Consider the following 22,022-nt stretch of genomic DNA (forward strand, 5'->3'; position numbering starts at 1 on the left):
ACACGTGTCTTGGAAGTCATCTGAAGTCAGTACAGCCGATTTGCCAACTTCTGTCTGTAGCGTCCGAGCAATTTGGTGGTCTACACACTAATATGACCCCTCTTTCAAAAGCTGAGACTCTCACGTACGTGTCAGTTGCCCACAACAAGAGTGGTCTGAAGGTCTCCCGGTACCAGTTGGGAAAAAAATATGGAATTACAGTATATATGGAGACTGTTTAGTACCACAATAAGGGGTTAAATACCTATCAAATATGTAGGACAGACATTTCTGAACAATCTTCCTTTGGAATCTTTTGGGGCACTATCTGTTGTTCCAAGTAGGGAATCTGTTATTCAAAGTGTTTGTATGTGCTAATAGCAGTAAGACCAAATAAAATTCTAAATCAAATAGCTAAATTATCCTTGGTATGACCTTCTTAAAACAATTCCATATAACCTAGTAAAAGAGCTAAGAGCTTGCTGTCTAATCTGTATCATCTCTGGACACGGCATGCTTTAGATGTGAGTTCCTAGCTGAGAACGTTCAAAGCCAGACTGCTAGTTATAGTCTGAAATCCAGTCCTGTTTGTAGCAGGCCACCTCACCCATATTGATTTTATGTATTTTGCATTTGCTTAGATGTTTCTTTCCTAGTGATCCCATCATTATGCACAGTGTGGAACAGGACAAACAAATCATAATGTGACCCATATTGATGCTGAGTCTTATTTCCATGCAGACAAACTGCCTGTTGAGGAGAGAGATGCGATGCGGATCAGTGGGAATTCTGACACATTTCATAGTCTCCATTGGATAATCTTATCACAAGTGTCAGATGTTTTTTGGATCAAATAACTTTCTCATTTGTTTTGGTCTGACAGATGAAAATAAATCTGACTCTGCCATAAGCGTGAAATTATTATTAAGAGATATGAGCTCTGCATTATTTTTGCAATTTATTCCAAAGACTGCACAGCTAGAAAATGTGGTTCCTTGGAAGTTGTGGGTTAGTGAACGTATGTTTTTGGTTTCACAACGGTTGTGGGAACAAAGCCATACGTTTTGTGACTGGTAAAAAGGAATGTTTTTTCAACGTTCTGAGAACAGAAGGGAACATTTTGCCTGTTCTGGGAACGTTTATTTTTAGGTTGCAGGGAGGTTCTGAGAATGTTTTACTCTGGTTCCTTGAAAGTTTTCCTGAGAGGTTTTATTAACGCTCTGAGAACAGAAATTATATGTTATTTTGAGGTTTTTGAATAACTTCCTTTCAAACTTTCAGAAATACTCCTCAGTTTCATCAGCTGTCCGGGTTGCTGTTCTCAGACAATACCACAGGTGGTGGCGTGGTTACACGTGGTTACACGTGGTCTTCGGTTGTGAGGCTGGTTGGACATACTGTCAAATTCTCTAAAACGACGTTGGAGGTGGCTTATGGTAGAGAAATTAACATTCAATTCTCTGGCAACAACTCTGGTGGACATTCCTGCAGTCAGCATGCCAATTTCACACTCCCTCAAAGCTTGAGATATCTGTGGCATTGTGTTGTGTGACACAATTGCGCATTTTAGAGTGGCCTTTAATTGTCCCCAGCACAAGGTGCAGCTGTGTAATGATCATGCTGTTTAATCAGCTTCTTGATATGCCACACCTGTCAGGTGAATGGATTATTTTAGAAAAGGAGAAATGTTCACTAACAGGGATATAAATAAACGTGTTCACAAAATTTGAGAGAAATAAGCTTTTTGTCCGTATGCAAAAATTCTGTGATTTTTATTTCAGCTCATGAAACATGGGACCAACACTTTACATGTTGCGTTTATATTTTTGTTCAGTATATAATCTTCTTTTCTCTTTCCATGGAATTAGTCCACTGCGCCACCAGGATTGAGCTAACATGCCATGTTTTTTTACGCATACAAAATAAAAGCTTTTAATTTTAGTCTATTAAAACATACCCCATTTCATATGAAACAAGCACTCATTATGATCAGGCCAATTAGTGGGCGTGGCCAATGGACCTGAACATACTTAACAAGATAGAGGATAGAGTTTTGTTAATGCTGAGAACAGAATGTATATGTTTTTAAATAACGTTCTTAGAAAGTTCTCTGAACGTTACTAAAGTCTTCTTGTGGTTTTTATGGAAAGTTTTCGTAACCCTCCCTCTGAAAAATGAGAACATGACTTTAAATAGAACCATGATGAAACCTGTAGGAAACGTTATGCTAAAGTACTGCAATTCCCACAGAAGAACATTGTTTCTTAACATTCTTGGAACAATTAGAGAACATGACTTTAGATAGAACCATGGTGAAACATTACTTTGTTTTTTAACGTTCTCTGAACTATTTGAGAATATTCCCAATGTCAAACCAGTTGGACAATGTTCCTACAGTAGAACATTACCAAAATTGAAATGAAATGTTAACATGTTTGAAGTTTTAGGAAACTTTCTGTTTAAGTAATGAAATACCAAGAAATACCAAGAAAATAAGGTTTTGTCAGGTTCCTTAAATGTGCTGAGAATGTCCCAAAGCCAAGCAACAATCCTGTACCGTTCCCAGAAAGTTGTGGGAAGGTGTCACGTTCGTTGACGGAAGAATCAGACTAAGGTGCAGCGTGGTAAGCGTACATCATTTTATTTGATGAACACGAAAAAAACAATAAACTACAACCGAACGTGAAGCTACATGCAGTGCAGAACGCAACTACACACAAACAAGATCCCACAAACTAAAGGTGGAAAAAGGCTGCCTAAGTATGATCCCCAATCAGAGACAACGATAGTCTGATTGGGAACCATACCCGGCCAACAAAGAAATAGAAAAACTAGAATGCCCACCCTAATCACATCCCGACCTAACCAAATAGAGAAATAAAAAGGCTCTCTAAGGTCAGGGCATGACAGTACCCCCCCCCCCCCCCAAAGGTGCGGACTCTGGCCGCAAAACCTGACTCTATGGGGGAGGGTCCGGGTGGGCATCTAGCCTTGGTGGTGGCTCCGGTTCGGGACGTAGACCCCGCTCCGCTCGCTGATCCCTCCGCTTCCGTGGAACCGGACCGTGGATCGTCGCCGGAGGCTCCGGACCGTGGATCGTCGCCGGAGACTCCGGACCGTAGATCGTCGCTGGAGGCTCCGGACTGGGAACCCTCACAGGGGGATCCCGGACTACGGAGGCGCACTGGAGGCCTGGTGCGTGGAGCAGGCACAGGGCGTACCAGGCTGGAGAGAGGCACTGGAAGCCGGGTGCGTGGAGCAGCCACAGGGCGTACCAGGCTGGAGAGACGCACTGGAGGCCGGGTGCGTGGAGCTGGCACATTATATACTGGGCCGTGGGGGCGCACTGGAGGTCTGGAGCGTAGAGCTGGCACAACCCGTCCTGGCTGGATGCTCACTTTAGCCCGGCAAGTGCGGGGCGCTGGCACAGGACGCACTGGGCTGTGAAGGCGCACTGGAAACACAGTGCATAGAGCCAGCGCAGGATATCCTGGTCCGAGGAGGCGTACTGGAGACCAGGAGCGCTGAGCCGGCACGTGCGGGGAGCTGGCACCGAGCGCACCAGGCTGTGAATGCACACTGGAGACACAGTGCGTATCACCGCATAACATGGTGCCTGAACGGTCACACGCTCCTTAAAGCGAGTGCAGGGAGTTGGCTCTGGTCTGAAACCTGGCTCCGCCAACCACCCTGTGTGCCTCCCCCCCCAAAAAAATTTGGGGGCTGCCTCTCGTGCCTGCGTCGTGGTTGCGAACACCAGAGTCGTCGTTGATCCTCCTTCGCTGCCTCCGCCTGCTTCCATGGCAGGGTCTTGTCCCCTGCCATAACCTCCTCCCATGTCCATGATGTCCTCCACTCCCTTTTCTCCCGGGCCCAGGATCCCTGCTTCTCCTGGCCACGCCGCTTGGTCCTTTGGTGGTAGGATCTTCTGTCACGTTCGTTGAAATGAGCGGACCAAGGCGCAGCGTGCATAGAGTTCCACATGTTTATTTAAATGAAACTCACCAACAAAAACAATAAACAGCTAACGAGACCTAACGACTGGAATGCTCACAGGCACTACACAAAAACAAGATCCCACAAACTAAAGGTGGAAAAAGGCTGACTAAGTATGATCCCCAATCAGAGACAACGATAGACAGCTGCCTCTGATTGGGAACTATACCCGGCCAACAAAGAAATAGAAACACTAGAATGCCCACCCTAATCACACCCCGACCTAACCAAATAGAGAAATAAAAATGCTCTCTAAGGTCAGGGCGTGACAGAAGGTTGTATACAAAATAACCATAGAACATCCTGGCTCTCACCATGCTCTTAAGAAACATATCGTTCTCAGAACATTATGTGCTAGCTGGTTGGGGTCTGTTTTAGGTTCTTGCCCTGAGATGAACCCAAATCATTCCATTTTGACCTGTGTAGTCTTTATAATTTATGCACCCTCTTAAAGCTGTGTGGGATACTCTTAGTTAGTCAGGGGTTAGTTATCATGACGATTCATTTCTTCAGAAAATATTTGTGAAATTGTCCTCTGAAAAAGTCTGTCTCAATGGAGCTAATTCTGTGTATTTCTGTAGTATGTCTTTGGATTGTTATCGCACCACTACCCCAGCTACACTCCATTCTGCTGCCTTGGTTATGACGTTGGCAGGCTTGGCCATGCACTAGTCCTCACAGCTGCCTTTGTTCTAGATGGATGATCCCACACAAAACTATCAGAGCGATCATCTGACGATCAACACTCACATCTTAAATCCATCAGTCTGAGTGATGCCCACCAGCAGCCCAGTGGACAATCTGTTCCTTGCTGTCTTCTCTGTGTACACTAAGAAAAATAAAGCACAACGGTGCTTCAGAGACAACTCACAAGACTGCTGTAGTAGCTCAAGACTTTACAAGGCTACTGCTAAAACGGTGCCTTGGAGGCACCACAGACTGTGTGGGGATTATTGTGGGATGAACATGGACACGTCTGTAAGCCAATTTAACATACTTCCAATCTTGCATCATTCTCAGGTGAAGAGAGAGGGGTAGTACTGTGTACCAGGGCCTGCCATAGAGAGATGGCTTGACAAGCCTATGGGCCGATGATCTGAACAGCATACCAAGTCCTGGAAATAAAGGAACAAACACCTCAAAGCACAGAAAATGAAGGCTTTTTTGTGCTGTCTCTCTTTATTTCCTAGTTGTTTCAGCTGTTGCTCATAGTGACCATGGAATGTGGGTCTGCAATTACACAACAATCGGTGGAAAGTACAGTATGTTGAATGGAGGACAATGACATTAATGGTAACAATGTTGAACAGTGTTTGCGATAACTTAATGTACCTTGAGTATCTACATGGTTTCCATGAGTTAATGGGACAACCCTTCATGAAACTATGATGAGTATTGAATTAAAACAGAATCAATATTTTACTTTAAGACTCAGATGAGAAATACATTTTGATAGGGTTCGTGCACTTTCACATAGACCTAATCAAGCAAAATTTTGTAGTGAAGGCCAGAGAAATATTTGCAAAATATTCACAAAATATTCAGCTCTGGGTCGTGTTACCTGCCAGATCGACGTACACTGAGGAAAACATTTAATCTTAATTTGATAGATCATTGAGAAGAAACTTGATTAACCCTGTGACGAATCCTCACCGTGGTGTTATCTCTCAATTATGTGTGTAAGCCTCAGCCTCTCCCAGTTAAAGATGAGGAGTTTATGACAGAGACATGGCCTCAATCTGAGGTGCCGTTTAATGAAGGCATCATGTTATCCAGCTCTGATGCAGGGCCATACCTGTGCTGTTGTTATAATGTATAATTATCTCTGTGTGTCTCATATAGATACACTGTAATGAGAGCTCTGGTATAATGGTGATTATATAGGTGGAGCGTCATCCGTGACAATAGGTGAAGGGGGCCTGAAGACTAGTAAGAAACCAGCAACCTAAGCAGGGCTAGTGTGGTTCTGCCTATATGACAGTGTGAGAAGTGAATGCAGGATGTGTACTCTACTCTACTCCTTCACTCACTGTACATTGATTAAACAGTCATTTGGGTCAATGAAATGTTAGTTGACCACAGACATGCTCATCAATGAAATTACGTTTTTTGATCAGTTCACTTCAGGTATCCCATTGATAACTGTCTAAGATCCTATCTCTTCTGACTGAATGGTCATCATGTGTTCCCATCTGCTCCTCAGGTTTGGACCTCCGTTCCTGATGAGGGAGGACCGCTCCATCTCCTGGGACCAGCTGCAGCAGAGCATCCTCAGCAAGCTCTACTACCTGATGATCAACGGAGCACAGGCCCAGGTACAACACTGGAAGACCATAGCTGACACACAGCTAATGGCTCAGCGACTCTCCAACGCTAACCTTTAACCCTGGGCTAGTGTGTTTTCTGCCTGTCATATCTCTCTATGTCTTGTCTTCTAGTAGAGTATGGGCTACCTCGAGTATAAAAAAAAACACCTAACCAAAACTACATTACGGTATGTGCATATACAGTTAGGTTCGAAATTATTGACCCCCTTGATAAAGATAAAAAAAATTACTGTATAAAATAAATAATTAAAATACTGAGCTATATTGTATGCTACATTTTTTTTATTATATTATTTTATACTAATACAATTGCTCTTAAAAAATATATATTTTGTCTAACAAGTAAAATATTTTTTATCAAAAAGTTAGGTGTCAAAATTATTGACACCCCTGTTTTCAATATCTTTCAATTCCTCACCTTGCGAGGATAACGGCACTGAGCCTTTTATGAGTTGGAGAACACATTAGGAGGGATATTAGACCATTTCTCCATACATAATTCATTTGGATCCTTAATAACCTTTGTCTGCGCTTATGGACTGCCCTCTTGAATTCAAACCACTAGTTTTCAATGGGTTTCATTACAAAATATTGATTTTGTGGCCAATTCATTTCTTTGTGGATTTTGATGTGTGCTTGGGGTTATTGTCTTGCTGGAAGATCCAAACCAAGTGGCTTGTTTGTACTGTCTCCACCTTTTGTTGGGGCAACCGCAGAACATTGGACAAACATGTAATGATACAAATGCAAACAAAACAGTCTGCTTAGATGCGCCCAGCTGTGTGACCTCTGATTGCGGTTCAGCGCAGCATAACATGATGTTAATCATGTCGCCAAACAGCTTTCCAGTTAGTGTCTGACTGTCAGACGGCTGCATGGCCGACCAGACTGCATGTATGTCTGTCTGTCGGTTTGCTAAAGACTCCTGATGTTTTATGGAGAAAAAAATAAGATAGGTTAGCATTCTGTGAAGAGAGAAGGAGACAGAGATGCCATGAAGGAAGAGTGAGAGTGTTAAACTCTCAGTAATTCTCTGTATTGGATTTATCCTGTCCTTTTTTAAACCTCCAGTTGGCTATTTAATTAAAGCTTAGCTTACAAAATCAGTGTAAGGAGCCCACCTCAGCCAAGAGAGAGACACTCCAAATGGATATCTTGCCAAAAAAATACAATTCTCTAGAGCTTGAATGGACAGATACGCGTCAACCTGCGTTTTATGGCAGCAATCACTTACTTTCAAAAGTGGATTTTCTACCCCCATCTAATTTTAGACCACAGCAATGGAGTCCAATAGCAGCAGAGTGGCAGTAAGCCAGTCAGTCTGCCTCATTGGATCCTGATGTTGCCTCTCCGTTGCCTGACATCTCAGTCAGCATGGAGCTGCTCACTAGGGCAGACAGGGTGACATGCTACGTATGCTACGCTAACCATTCAGATGACATGGTGCTGGTAACTGTGTATAATTAGAGAATAACAGCACCCCTCCTTGAGCCGGCTGTGGCTGACTCACAGCTGTAATTCATGACACTACATGATGTCCTCACAGTGACACACTCTGTGAGGATGGGGAACTGATGAGATTTAATTGAAGATGCAATACGGGAGATGAGGAGATTTGTAAATGTGGAATGGAGAAGGGATATTTGTCACACAGAGACAGACCATGTTACACAGTCACAGACAGATGATGTTATGGTAATATGTGAGGGATTAAGCAGAAATCCGCCAGTGCTTAGATTGTAATGGGAAAGCATTAGAACATTATTCTCACGTGTAAATAGTGTTGCTATCTACCAAATCATAATGTTCTCTTAACACAAGCAGTAATTAACCCAGATAGATTTAAGATTGAAAGAAACTGAAAGCAATGATTTTCTCTTGGAATGCATGTGCTACTATAACAACTCTCGTGTCTAATCCAGTATTGTTTGGTCTCCTCTTGCCTCATGCAGTGTTCTGTCTGAGACAGGTAGAATCTCAGAGGTGTAGTGTTGCGTGCTGTTGAGTTTTAGCTGTGTTTTTCTTCCTATCTACCCAGCAGTCATTCTGACAGGGTATGACATTACTCAGAGCCAGACCAAACCTAGGTGCTTATTTGTTTATTTTCCCTCTCACTTACTCATACCTTCTCACACATCTGTCACACACGCACATACACACACACCTGTCACACACACCTGAGCTGAGCCTCTTTCTGCTTCACACACACACACCAGTGCTTTTTACACATTCTTAGACTGCAGCCTGCAGTGGGTGGGATGCACACACACACGCGGGTATATACTGTATCTGTGTGTGGCATGGGTGGTCTTTGCATGTAGACACAAGTCTATCATGCTAAGCAGAATACAGGACTTAAACAAAGTGGCTAAGTACTAGATGAGAGGAAAACTAATTTCAGGTCCACTTTTGTCATCTTTCGTTTCAAGCTTTTGACAGGTAATTCACTTTGAAGACTTTGGGAAGGTTGAGGTATTCTCAGTGAAGGCGTTCACAAAAAACATCTCAGAGACGGCATGGAAAGCTGCCAGAGGGCAATGCTGCTTTACACGTGCATTTATAGAGGACAGTATGACCCAATGGGAAATCCATTCTTCTTCCATTTTAAACCATTCTGGCATTTCAGTTGGAGCAGTCATAAGAGCACTTAATGTGTTCTGTGTTCGCTATCTCAGGTTGAGCACAAATATAGAAAACCCTCTTCAAGACTCTCTAGGGTATTTAGACAAACTGCAGGCCTCACAGATTCCTTTATGAGGTCTGGTTATTCCCCCGACATCCTAGAATTTAGATCTACTATCTTTATTCTAAGTTATCTCATGACAGGTCGGTGTCGAGCTGTATGCCCACACGGCATCCTAATGTACAGTCCCATAGCATCTTTCTACATATAATTCCTCATTAGTATTGTCATTCTGTATACCTTTGCAAAGATTTGTCTTTTTTCATCGTTTCAATTTTGTTCATAATATAATGTCAATCTGTAACGATCGTCTGTGGTGGTAGAAGGATCGGACCAAAGCGCAGCGTGGTAAGTGTTCATGTCTTTAATATAAATCCAAAACTGAACACAGGAACAAAAACAATAAACGATGAACAAACGAAACAGTACCGTGTGGCGACAAACACTGACACGGAAACAAACACCCACAAAACCCAACAGAAAACAGGCTACCTAAATATGGTTCCCAATCAGGGACAACGATTGACAGCTGCCTCTGATTGAGAACCATATCAGGCCAAACACAGAAATCCCAACATAGAAAAACACACATAGACTGCCCACCCCAACTCACGCCCTGACCATACTAAATAAAGACAAAACAAAGGAAATAAAGGTCAGAACGTGACACAATCCAAATGCATCAAGAGGAGTAGTGGATCCCCCTTTTGACAATTCATTTAAGGACATCCATTTTCCCATTCCCTTAAGTTTTATTAGTCATATGTACAGGATACACATGGTGTACAGCGTCCAATAAAATGCTTACTTGAAGGTTCCTTCTCAACAATACAACAACAATAAGAAATAATAAAAGATAACAATAAGAACAAAACGTAATTGGCTCAGGAAAATAGAATAAACATTTTAGCATAAGTATAATATAGGAAAGCACAATTTATAGTCCAATATTTACACATGTATCAGAGAAAGGGGGGATTAGGGGGGAAGTGTTGAAATTGTGCAGTATTAGCAATAGTAAATAAGAATCTGGTAGCAGCAATTGGGATGTGTGTGCGTGTGCGTGTGTGTGTGTGTGTGTGTGAGGTTAAGCGGGCGAGTGTTAAGAAGCGCGGTTTGGCGGGTCATGTTTCGGAGGATGCATGACTCGACCTTCGCCTCCCTAGCCCGTTGGGGAGTTTCAGCGATGAGACAAGATCGAAATTGGGGAGAAAAATGGGTAAAAAATAGAAACTGTCTCTGAGCCTCTTGGTGTCAGACCTTATGCTTTGATACCGTCTGACGGACGGTAAGGGAGTGAACAGCTCATGTCTGGGGTGTGTGGGATCCTTGACGATGCTGCTGGACTTCCTCAGGCACCGTTTCAAGTAAATGTCCTGTATGGGTGGGAACACGGCCCTTCAGACCACCAGCAACAGTACAATATCTGAAAATGTGGGACAGTTAAACAGGTGGCATGAGTTTGTAAACCTTCTGACCACCCCTGAAAGTCAGAATAACCATGTTCCACATCATCATGGTGATGTGCCAAGTGGTGATGTGCCACACTTTGCTTCTTTAAAACTTGACTGCTGAAATGCAAAATATTCTGGGACTGTATTAACAGTGGACTAATGAAAATAATAACAAAATATTGTTTTTGAGTGATTTTTTTTCTTTTAAGTGTTAAACAAACCCTGAGAGGGCGGTTAGACAGATGGGAGCTGCCCCCATCAGGATGACTGGAGAAACAGCAACCATCCCATTATTATCCTGCTATAATAATGGAAACGTTTAGTCAATCTCATATGATTTACGCCTAATGAATTTCAAAGCCATGCTATTATGTTATTAACTGATTAATTTACTTTAGTTTGTTTCTGACATGGAACGTCAACATTTTCACACTCGTAGCAACATCCATCGTAGAAATAGGAAATACCTTGCACATCTTTGCAATATTGTAACGGTGTTCCTCCTCCTCTTCATATGAAGAGGAGGAGTAGTGATTGGACCAACGTGCAGCGGGGTGTGAATTCATAATAATTTATTTAAACAAAACGACGAAACACGAAATAACACTTAGAAATACAAAATAACAAAAACGAACTAAACAGACCTAAACTACGAACTTACATGAAACGAAGAACACACGAACAGGAACAGACAAACCGAAACAGACCCGTGTGGTATCATCTACTGACACGGAAGACAATCACCCACAAACAAACAGTGAGAACAACCTACCTTAATATGACTCTCAATCAGAGGAAACGTCAAACACCTGCCTCTAATTGAGAGCCATACCAGGCAACCCAAAACCAACATAGAAACAGAAAACATAGACTGCCCACCCAAAACTCACGCCCTGACCAATAAACACATACCAAACAACAGAAAACAGGTCAGGAACGTGACAAATATTTACAGTATTTTCAGGACTGTAGTGTTTCAATCCTTTCAGAACGAGTCGGTTCAGTGTTCTCCTACTTACATAATACCTTCACCACCTATTTTTGGTTCTCTCCTCTTCACAAGAATCAGTGTTGTTGTTTATCCTGGAATCTGGCCAGCAACTCACAGGAATTCATTTGAAGGAGAGGAAATCAATTTCATTTTCTGCAAAGCACTCCAGAACCTTCAATTCCCAGCAGGTCTATGAGTAATATAAACACATTTTTTCTTCTCTTCTCATCTCGATTTTTCAGATGCAATCAAAACAAGCATAAGGAGGGTGATTATCTTTGGGATTATTGGGTGTTTCACATCGAAATTAACCTGTGAAACTTTGGAACTAGACAAAATATATATATTTTTATTGATTGTGTTCCTGGTAGTACCTCCCAAACTAGAACAGTTCTCAGTAAACAGTCTCTCCTGTATATCTCGCAGAGATGAGGCGAAAACTAACACAAATCTTAATGATGATTCATTTGGAAAGACCCACCCTTTCCTAGCATCCTCCAAGTTTGGTGCAGGGCCCCGAGCCTATCAAAAAGATTCAGAGGCTTTGGCCAGGAAAAATGTGGTTTGGAACTATTAACTCTCCAATGTATTGATTTGAATGCTTGGCTGCTCATCTTCTCTATGGTGGCAGTATTTCAAATGGACCCATTAGAAGTTGGTTATTTTCTCTATTTTTCTGTCTAAGTCATACAACTTTTTAGTAATCTCTTTTTGTGTTTTCTCAAGCCAATTAAATCAAATAAAATGTTATTTGTCACATGTGCCGAATACAACAGGTGTAATGCTTATTTACAAGACCTTAACCAACAATGCAGTTTTAAGAAAAATAAGTGTGCCTCCCGGGTGGCGCAGTGGTCTAGGGCACTGCATCGCAGTGCTAACTGCGCCACCAGAGTCTCTGGGTTCGCGCCCAGGCTCTGTCGCAGCCGGCCGCGACCGGGAGGTCCGTGGGGCGACGCACAATTGGCATAGCGTCGTCCGGGTTAGGGAGGGTTTGGCCGGTAGGGATATCCTTGTCTCATCGCGCTCCAGCGACTCCTGTGGCGGGCCGGGCGCAGTGCGCGCTAACCAAGGGGGCCAGGTACACGGTGTTTCCTCCGACACATTGGTGCGGCTGGCTTCCGGGTTGGAGGCACGCTATGTTAAGAAGCAGTGCGGCTTGGTTGGGTTGTGCTTCGGAGGACGCATGGCTTTCAACCTTCGTCTCTCCCGAGCCCGTACGGGAGTTGTAGCGATGAGACAAGATAGTAATTACTAGCGATTGGATACCACGAAAATTGGGGAGAAAATGGGATAAAATAAAAAAAAAAAATAAAAAAAAAGAAGATAAAAAAGAAAAATAAGTGTTACGTAAAAAATAGAGCAGCAGTAAAATAACAGTAGCAAGGCTATATACAGGGGGTACCGGTACAGAGTCAATGTGTGGGGGCACAGGTTAGTCGAGGTAATATGTACATGTAGGTAGATTTAAAGTAACTATGCATAGATATAAACAGAGAGTAAATAAACAGAGAGTAGCAGCAACGTAAAAGGGGGGAGGGACAATGCAAATAGTCTGGGTAGCCATTTGATTAGCTGTTCAGGAGTCTTATGGCTTGGGGTAGAAGCTGTTAAGAAGCCTTTTGGACCTAGACTTGCTATTATTACTGTTATGACCGTAACAAACAGTGCCAATTCAAAGGATGTTATTGCTGGGGGATGTTGCCTTTACAAATCATTATTCAACCTCCACATCAGATGATAGGGCACTTTTTACTGACTACAAACCTTGATCTGTCCTGTACAGACAGGATTCATATTATGATTCAAAGAACTGTGCTATCCATCACCATATGCAAGTCCACCAAGACCAGTGGGATCCCTGATTATACTGTAGACTCATAGTTGTACATTACTCTAGTCCCATGCCAATATTGATTCATTCAATAATCATAATTTTTCACCTGTGGTCGTCTTTCAGAATGCCAGAGTGCTGTTTAAGATCTGTGTGGTGGGAGGATCAGTGTCCTACAGCTACCTCTCCCCCCAGGATGGACGGCCGCTCTACCACCCAGCAGTGAACAGGTGAGACAGACAGCCTCTGCAGGCCACATACTGTAGCTAGCTAAGCGTCTGCAGGTAAGGTAAGAAGGTAGAAGGTAAGAAGTAAGAAGGTAAGAAGGTAAGGCCGTGAACAGGCGGGTCATCAAGCTAAAGTGAAGCAGTAGAGGTGTTCAAGCAAGTCTTCTAAGCATTTCAAGAGTAATGTGTCAAAACCACAGTTTCTTCCCTCTATATTTTGTATTGGTAGTTCTTTACTAAGAGGCAGCCCATACGGTGTAGTGGATTAGGTAATGCCCATTTCTTACAGCAGTGAAATATGCAGCCATTTTGTAAGGTTATTTTTCAGGAGAGGGTGTCTAATGGTTTACGAACTGTGGAAGCTAATTGCCATTTTAAAGGGCACTTTATCAAGGCAGAATTCCTCCAGTTGCTTAGAAATGTCCATTCATCCATTTGAATGGTTGCTGGGGGGCGTGGTACTTTTGAAGTGCATGTGTGCACAGTATTCAGAATTTCTATTTGATGATGGTGCTACAAGACCCATTAATGTATTGATATTTCAGTAATACTACTAAATTGCTGCACGAGTGCCCCTCAAAGGTTTATGTGATTTTTTTTTAACCTTCAACAACACAATCAGTAAAAGCATTTAGCATTTCAATCAATAGCTTTCCCTTACTTTGGAAAATAAAGTGATAGGAAGGAAAATTCTTCTTCTAGCATATAGTTTGTCTGCTATCCCACTGCGCTCCTTTGACCAATATAGATGCATTTATTCTGTTGCTATTTTGTGGGTGTCCATAGCCAGCCTTCATCACGGGCAGGGCTGTGTAGAATCATAATAGTAGCTGTGATGGTGGTAAATGAAAGCAGCTATAGCCTGTGGAGAGATACATGTACTGTCTCTACAGATCTGAAATCTCCGGGGCTCATACTGAGAGGCACCCCATAGCCATGAAGATCACTGTGGAATGAAATTCTGTTTGAAGTGTTCGCTTGAAGAGTTCAGCTGGCTTTGATTGACTCTCAGCCCAGAATATAATGTAGTTTACCTGAGGGACCCCCAGAGCACAAGATTTATACAAACAGTCATAGACATTGTGATAGTGAACTTACTATTCTACTCTCTGCCAAGAAAACTGTAGACAATCTTGCCAAATGCTCTGAGAGATATTTCTGAATTCAAATACTGTATAATTGAGTCGTTTTGAGATTGGATGATTCTCTCGAGGCCATTATAAAAGCACAACTGTCACAGAAGACTTGAGTCAAGAAAACACACTTCATTGTAGTAGAGACTGAAAAATAAATTGTTTCTCTGTATTGTCCCCATTCCACCTCTTCTACTGCTCATGAATAACTAGCGTTAAGGAAAATCCCCAATTAATCTGTCACAAATAGTTTAAAATCCCACCTACCGAGGCCTCCCGGGTGGCGCAGTGGTCTAGGGCACTGCATCGCAGCGCTAGCTGCGCCACCAGCGACTCTGGGTTTGCGCCCAGGCTCTGTCGCAGCAGATAGTAATTACTAGCAAGTGGATACCACAAAAATTGGGGAGAAAAGGGGGTCAAATTTAAAAATTAAAAATACATCCCACCTACCATTTAAGTCCTATTTATAACTGACCCAATTAGTGGAGCTGGATTTCTGGTGGGGCTCTATCACACCAAGAATAGCCTCATTCATTGCTTCAGCTGTTAGGGTTTGTTAAGGCACATAAAACTCTACTTTTACATGAAATCAATCTGATTCATAACATGCTTTAGGAAAGGAAAGGGAAAGGACCCCCAACATTGTCACGTTCCTGACCTGTTTTCCTTTGTCTTGTATTTATTTTAGTTGGTCAGGGCGCGAGTTGGGTGGGTTTGTCTATGGTTGATTTTCTATGTTGGGATTTTTGTGTTCGGCCTGGTATGATTCTCAATCAGAGGCAGCTGTCAATCGTTGTCCCTGATTGAGAATCATACTTAGGCAGCCTGGGTTTCACGTGTGTTTTGTGGGTGTTTGTTTCCGTGTTTGTGTTTTTCACCACACGGTACTGTATCTGTTTTCTGCACTTCGTTTATTTGTTTTGTATTTTCAGTGTTCAGTTTTTCCGTTATAATAAATCATTCATCATGAACACTAACCACTCCGCGTATTGGTCCGATCCTTCTCGCCTCTCCTCGTCCGAGGAGGAGGAATATGACGACTACCGTTACAGAAACACCCACCAACAAAGGACCAAGCGGAGTGGAGAAGGGCAGCGACAGCAGCAACAGAAGACACAGGACTTGTGGACCTGGGAAGAGATCCTGGACGGCAAAGGACCCTAGGTTCAGCCAGGGGAATATCGCCGTCCCAAGGCGGAGTTGGAGGCAGCGAAGGCAGAGAGGCGCTGGTATGAGGAGGCAGCACGGCGACGCGGTTGGGAGCCCGAGAGTCAGGGGGGGGCACACGCGGGGTGTGGCAAAGCCGGGTAGGATACCTGAGCCAACTCCCCGTGCTTACCGTGGAGTGAGAGGGCGTCGTACTGGTCAGACACCGTGTTATGCGGTAAAGCGCACGGTGTCCCCAGTACGCGTGCTTAGTCCAGTGCGGGCTATTCCACCTCGCCGCACTGGTAGGGCTAGGTTGGGCATCGAGCCGGGTGTCATGAAGCCGGCCCAACGCATCTGGCCTCCAGTGCGTCTCCTCGGGCCGGCGTACATGGCACCAGCCTTACAAATGGTGTCCCCGGTTCGCCAGCATAGCTCAGTGCGGGCTATTCCACCTCGCCGCACTGGCAGGGCTACGGGGATCATTCAACCTGGTAAGGTTGGGCAGGCTCGGTGCTCAAGAGCGCGTGTCCTCCTTCACGGTCCGGTATACCCGGTGCCACCTCCACGTACCAGTCCTCCGGTGGCAGCCCCCCGCACCAGGCTGTCTCTCCGGGTTCTCTCCCCAGTTGCTCCCACCTGTCCAGCGCTGTCAGAGCATTCCTTTTCTCCAGCGCAGCCAGAGTCTCTCATCTGCCCAGCACTGTCTGAGCTGCCTGCCTGCACAGCACCGTCAGAGCTGCCCGTCTGTCCCGAGCCGTCAGAGCCGTCCGCCAGACAGGAGCAGCCAGAGCCTTCCGCCAGACAGGAGCAGCCAGAGCCTTCCGCCAGACAGGAGCAGCCAGAGCCTTCCGCCAGCCATGAGCAGACAGAGCCGTCAGCCAGCCAGGACCAGCCAGAGCCGTCAGCCAGCCAGGACCAGCCAGAGCCGTCCAGCCAGGATCCGCCAGAGCCGTCCAGCCAGGATCCGCCAGAGCCGTCCAGCCAGGATCAGCCAGAGCCGTCCAGCCAGGATCAGCCAGAGCCGTCCAGCCAGGATCAGCCAGAGCCGTCCAGCCAGGACCAGCCAGAGGCGGCCAGCCAGGATCCGCCAGAGGCGGCCAGCCAGGATCCGCCAGAGGCGGCCAGCCAGGATCCGCCAGAGGCGGCCAGCCAGGATCCGCCAGAGCCAGCCAGCCAGGATCCGCCCCTCAGTCCGGAGCTGCCCCTCAGTCCGGAGCTGCCCCTCAGTCCGGAGCTGCCCCTCAGTCCGGTGCTGCCCCTCAGTCCGGTGCTGCCCCTCAGTCCGGAGCTGCCCCTCAGTCCGGAGCTGCCCCTCAGTCCGGTGCTGCCCCTCAGTCCGGTGCTGCCCCTCAGTCCGGTGCTGCCCCTCAGTCCGGAGCTGCCCCTCAGTCTGGTGCTGCGTACATGGAGGGTGGTTGTTAGGAGGAGGCCACTGGGGCGAGTAAGGAGGCGAACAAAGACATTGTTAAGGTGGGGTCCACGTCCCGCGCCAGAGCCGCCACCGTGGACAGACGCCCACCCAGACCCTCCCCTAGAATTTATGGTGGTGCGCCCGGAGTTCGCACCTTAAGGGGGGGGTTCTGTCACGTTCCTGACCTGTTTTCCTTTGTCTTGTATTTATTTTAGTTGGTCAGGGCGTGAGTTGGGTGGGTTTGTCTATGGTTGATTTTCTATGTTGGGATTTTTGTGTTCGGCCTGGTATGATTCTCAATCAGAGGCAGCTGTCAATCGTTGTCCCTGATTGAGAATCATACTTAGGCAGCCTGGGTTTCACGTGTGTTTTATGGGTGTTTGTTTCCGTGTTTGTGTTTTTCACCACACGGTACTGTATCTGTTTTCTGCACTTCGTTTATTTGTTTTGTATTTTCAGTGTTCAGTTTTTCCGTTATAATAAATCATTCATCATGAACACTAACCACTCCGCGTATTGGTCCGATCCTTCTCGCCTCTCCTCGTCCGAGGAGGAGGAATATGACGACTACCGTTACAAACATGATGATATTCAATGCTTTCCAGGTTTCAAGGGGCCTACAGTAACGTTAACACAGACTCTGAATGAAAAGCTAATGTTTAACTACTTTGTTGACCTGACGAAGATCCAACTCGGTTCAAAAGATCATCTTTATTGTGCGTCTGATTAAATCACCATGGGAGCATACCAGAGTTGCGGGCATTCCTTTTTTCTTCAACTACTTTCTTACCATCGATTGTGCTTTAAACACATGTTGTTGTGTGAATAGTTTGTGGATATTCTGTTTATTCAGCCTCTGAAAACACACTTCTGAAAGCACTATCTAGAAATCCATGATCTGCTACTTTTTTTGAATCCCAGCATGTGGTGGATCTTTAATTGTAAGGTCATGCTGACACCTAGTGGCTGTACAGAGTCTATAAAGACATGCTGCTGCACAAAGGCCCTCTCTGAAAAGGTCTCGATGCCGCATTTCCAATGAGGATTTACCCCAGTGTTTTACCCAAAAGGCTCAGACTTTTCTGTTTCCATCTTCGTGGGCTGGCACCTATGTCTCACGAGGCCATGGCTCTGCTCTGACTTGGAGCCATGGCAAAGCCCTTGGTACTTTTCAGCTGGCATTTACATGATGGCTAATTCTTAACTTTAACACCTTCTCACAAAAGTACAGTATTCTTGAATGATGCAGAGCTTGATGATTCTGCTCGCCATAAGTCTTTAGTGCCACACTCCTAATGGAAACACAATAACGCTAGAGTTTACATCAGGGGTTCCCAAACTGGTTTGGCCCGCAACCCCATTTTGATATATTTTTTGAACACCATTGTAAAAAAAAAAGGTGATGAAATCAACAGCCAATGTTTACTTATTTAATTGGGGCTATGACAATCTATTACAAATCAGTCTGATAATACTTTTGACAGTAATAATTTTCTATGATCTTCTGTACAGAAAATAACAATCATTGATGATGTTCTTTTTCCCTGATTTAGTGCCTGATCTTGTCCACTCTGTTCTAATAAGGCTTGTGGGCATTGTAGAGGGAAACAGACACACATGTGTTCCTGAGAGTCTTATCTTTCAGTGATGGGGTCATAATATTTTGTATCTTAAACCGTTCAAAGGATAGAGCCACATTTGTAGGAAGAAAACAGAAACCTGACTGTTGATTACAACCACATCTAGCGGCTACCGGAGGTTACTGACATAACCCCAGTTCTATGAACCAAGCATGATTTTTTTCTAGAGTTCCTCTTGTGACCCCATTTTCAAATCTGGGGACCCCACATGGGGTTGCGACCCCTAGTTTGGGAAACTCTGGCCTACATTAACATAAAACACTGGTGGCCCACTGGTGAGGAGGGTAAGACTCAATGGAAAAGCACCATAACAAAATGTACATACCACCTGAATAATAGGTGGACAGTGTGCGAAGGGGATTATGCTGAAGTTTTACCTCGCTAATCTGATGACCTTTGACCCCTTTGTTCCCAGAGCTCTTAATCTCTGTGGCTCAGGAGGACCGCCCCATGTGAAGCTCATCATCGAGTGGGAACACAGAATCAAAGACTGGTCAGTCAATCTCAGTGACAGTCTATAACTTTCTAGCCCTGAATTATTGTAGACCAACTGTAATCATAAAACAGTATGTATGCTGCTGCACATGCCTTATTTTATTAATGCCTGGCAGCCTCTTTCTCTCTCTGTGTGCATGTTCCCTACTCTGTCTGTCTGTCTGTTTGCGTGCGTGCGTGCGTGTGTGGTCGGTCTCCTGCAGCCTGTTTGGGAACATCCAGGAGGAGGTGGTGAAGGATGCTGAGAGTGTGAGAGGCCAGCATCAGCAGCACGTCCAGCAGCACAGTTGTACCCTGGACGAGTGCTTTCAGCTCTACACTAAAGAGGAACAGGTACATCATCTCCTCCTACAGGCAGGCAACAACCACTGCTGAGTACACTATGTTGTCTACTATAGATTACAAGGGTGTCAAACTCATTCCACGGAGGGCCTTGTGTCTGCTGGTTTATGTTTTTTCCTTTCAATTAAGCCCTAGACAACCAAGTGAGTTGAGTCCCTTACTAATTAGTGACCTTAATTCATCAATCAAGTCCAAGGGAGCAGCGTAAACCCGCAGACACTCGGCCCTCCGTGGAATGAGTTTGACATGTGTCATAGAACCTTATGTACCGAACCCACTGACTGAATGACTGACGAGGAGCAAGGAAATCCTTCCTACCTGTAATTTTCATTATATACTGTATTTTTGTTTATAGGGAAGACTGCTTCTAGTTTGAAACAGTCCTTTAAGGGAAATTCATCCAAATGACTCATTCATGAATCTTATGCTACCTTAAAAATAAGATGCACATTTGTTATTTGGGTGAACAATCCCTTTAAGGACATCATTATGGAATCCATAATGCTTCTTACAGACCACCCATGTGTTATTAGATGCAATGTCAACAGTAACATCAAAGGATATGAATGCTGTGGTATGATGCCAAGAACAAAATCTGCCTTCAGTCAAATCAATCAAGATGACCTGAGGTGGAATTAATCTTGCCAATTGTGCTCTTATTTTCCCATCCGTGGAGTGTTGATATTCTATTAGAGCTGTGAATGAACTGTGCTTCTGCTGGGAACTGTATGCTCTCGCTTAACTGTACCTACACCCAGATCGGTGTCTAAACGACTTATGAATCAGAATACTTCTTTCCCTTCAAATGCTTGATTGATCTTCCTGCTCCCAGTTATACTGTACCACAATATATTGTTTACAGTTATGCCCCATCTCCATGCCCCTCCACACCTCGTTATATGAAGAGGTTGTTTCAGGGAACGTTCTGAATATCCAAAATCAAATCCAATTTTATTTGTCACATGCACCGAATACAACAGGTGTACAGTGAAATGCTTACTTACAAGCCCTTAACCAACCATGCAGTTAAGAAAAATACCTTCAAAAAGTAAGAAATAATAGTAACAAATAATGAAAGCGCAGCAGTAAAATAACAATAGCTAGGATATATACAGGGGGTACTGGTACTATCAGGTATCAAGGTAAGACCCAAGTGCAGACTGTGTGAAGGGGCAGGCAAACGACAGGTCAAGGCAGGCAGGGGTCGATAATCCAGAGTAGGAGAAAAGGTACTGGACTGCAGGCAGGCTCAGGGTCAGGGACAGGCAGAATGGTCAGGCGGGCGGGTACAGGGTCAGGACAGGCAAGGGTCAAAAACCAGGAGGACGAGAAAAAGAGAGGCTTCTAAAGCCATGACATCCTTTTCTGCAATTTTCCAAGCTGTTTAAAGGCACAGTCAACTTAGTGTATGTAAACTTCTGACCCACTGGAATTGTGATACAGTGAATTATAAGTGAAATAATCTCTTTGTAAACAATTGTTGGGAAAATGACTTGTGTCGTGCACAAAGTAGATGTCCTAACCGACTTGCCAAAACTATAGTTTGTTAATAAGAAATTTGTGGAGTGGTTGAAAAACGAGTTTTAAAGACACCAACCTAAGTGTATGTAAACTTCCGACTTCAACTGTACATGTAGGTAGAGTTATTAAAGTGACTATGCATAGATAATAACAGAGAATAGCAGCAGCGTAAAAGAGAGGGGGGGGGGCAATGCAAATAGTTTGGGTAGCCATTTGATTAGATGTTCAGGAGTCTTATGGCTTGGGGGTAGAAGCTGTTTAGAAGCCTCTTGGACCTAGACTTGGAGCTCCGGTACTGCTTGCCGTGCGGTAGCAGAGAGAACAGTCTATGACTAGGGTGTCTTTTTAGGGCCTTCCTCTGACACCGCCTGGTATAGAGGTCCTGGATGGCAGGAAGCTTGGCCCCGGTGATGTACTGGGCCGTACGCACTACCCACTTGCGGTCGGAGGCCGTGCAGTTGATATACCATGCAGTGATGCAACCCGTCAGGATGCTCTCGATGGTGCAGCTGTAGAACCTTTTGAGGATCTGAGGACTCATGCAAAATCTCTGAGGGGGAATAGGTTTTGTCGTGCCCTCTTCATGACTCTCTTGGTGTGCTTGGACCATGTTAGTTAGGTAATAGAGGTGTACGGGAACTTCAAAGCCTGTAATTTGGTTTATGTAATACGCTTATGGAGTTGACATGTGCGATAGATGTCTAAAACATGTCCTCCTCAAGAGCCTTCTCTTAGTTTCTTCCTGAGCATTGTTTGAGTCCTATGTCTGCTTCTGATAGGAGTGAATAAATTCCCATTGCCATTCATGAGGAAAATCACTAAGCTTTCTTTAGCTCCATT

At 44.5% G+C, this 22,022-nt stretch overlaps 1 protein-coding gene across 2 annotated transcripts in view; it reads left to right on the forward strand.

The window, feature by feature from the left end:
- LOC120038995 (ubiquitin carboxyl-terminal hydrolase 43-like) overlaps nt 1-22,022 on the forward strand; it is a 97,466-nt gene that overhangs the window by 66,081 nt on the left and 9,363 nt on the right. For both annotated transcript variants that reach the window (XM_038984526.1, XM_038984534.1), the window contains 4 exons: nt 6,179-6,290; nt 13,391-13,494; nt 19,240-19,317; nt 19,523-19,652. In XM_038984526.1, coding sequence (XP_038840454.1) covers nt 6,179-6,290; nt 13,391-13,494; nt 19,240-19,317; nt 19,523-19,652 — 424 coding nt within the window. The remainder of the gene's footprint in view (nt 1-6,178; nt 6,291-13,390; nt 13,495-19,239; nt 19,318-19,522; nt 19,653-22,022) is intronic.

This window comes from Salvelinus namaycush, chromosome 3, assembly GCF_016432855.1.
Source record: "Salvelinus namaycush isolate Seneca chromosome 3, SaNama_1.0, whole genome shotgun sequence".
Lineage (NCBI taxonomy): Eukaryota > Metazoa > Chordata > Actinopteri > Salmoniformes > Salmonidae > Salvelinus > Salvelinus namaycush.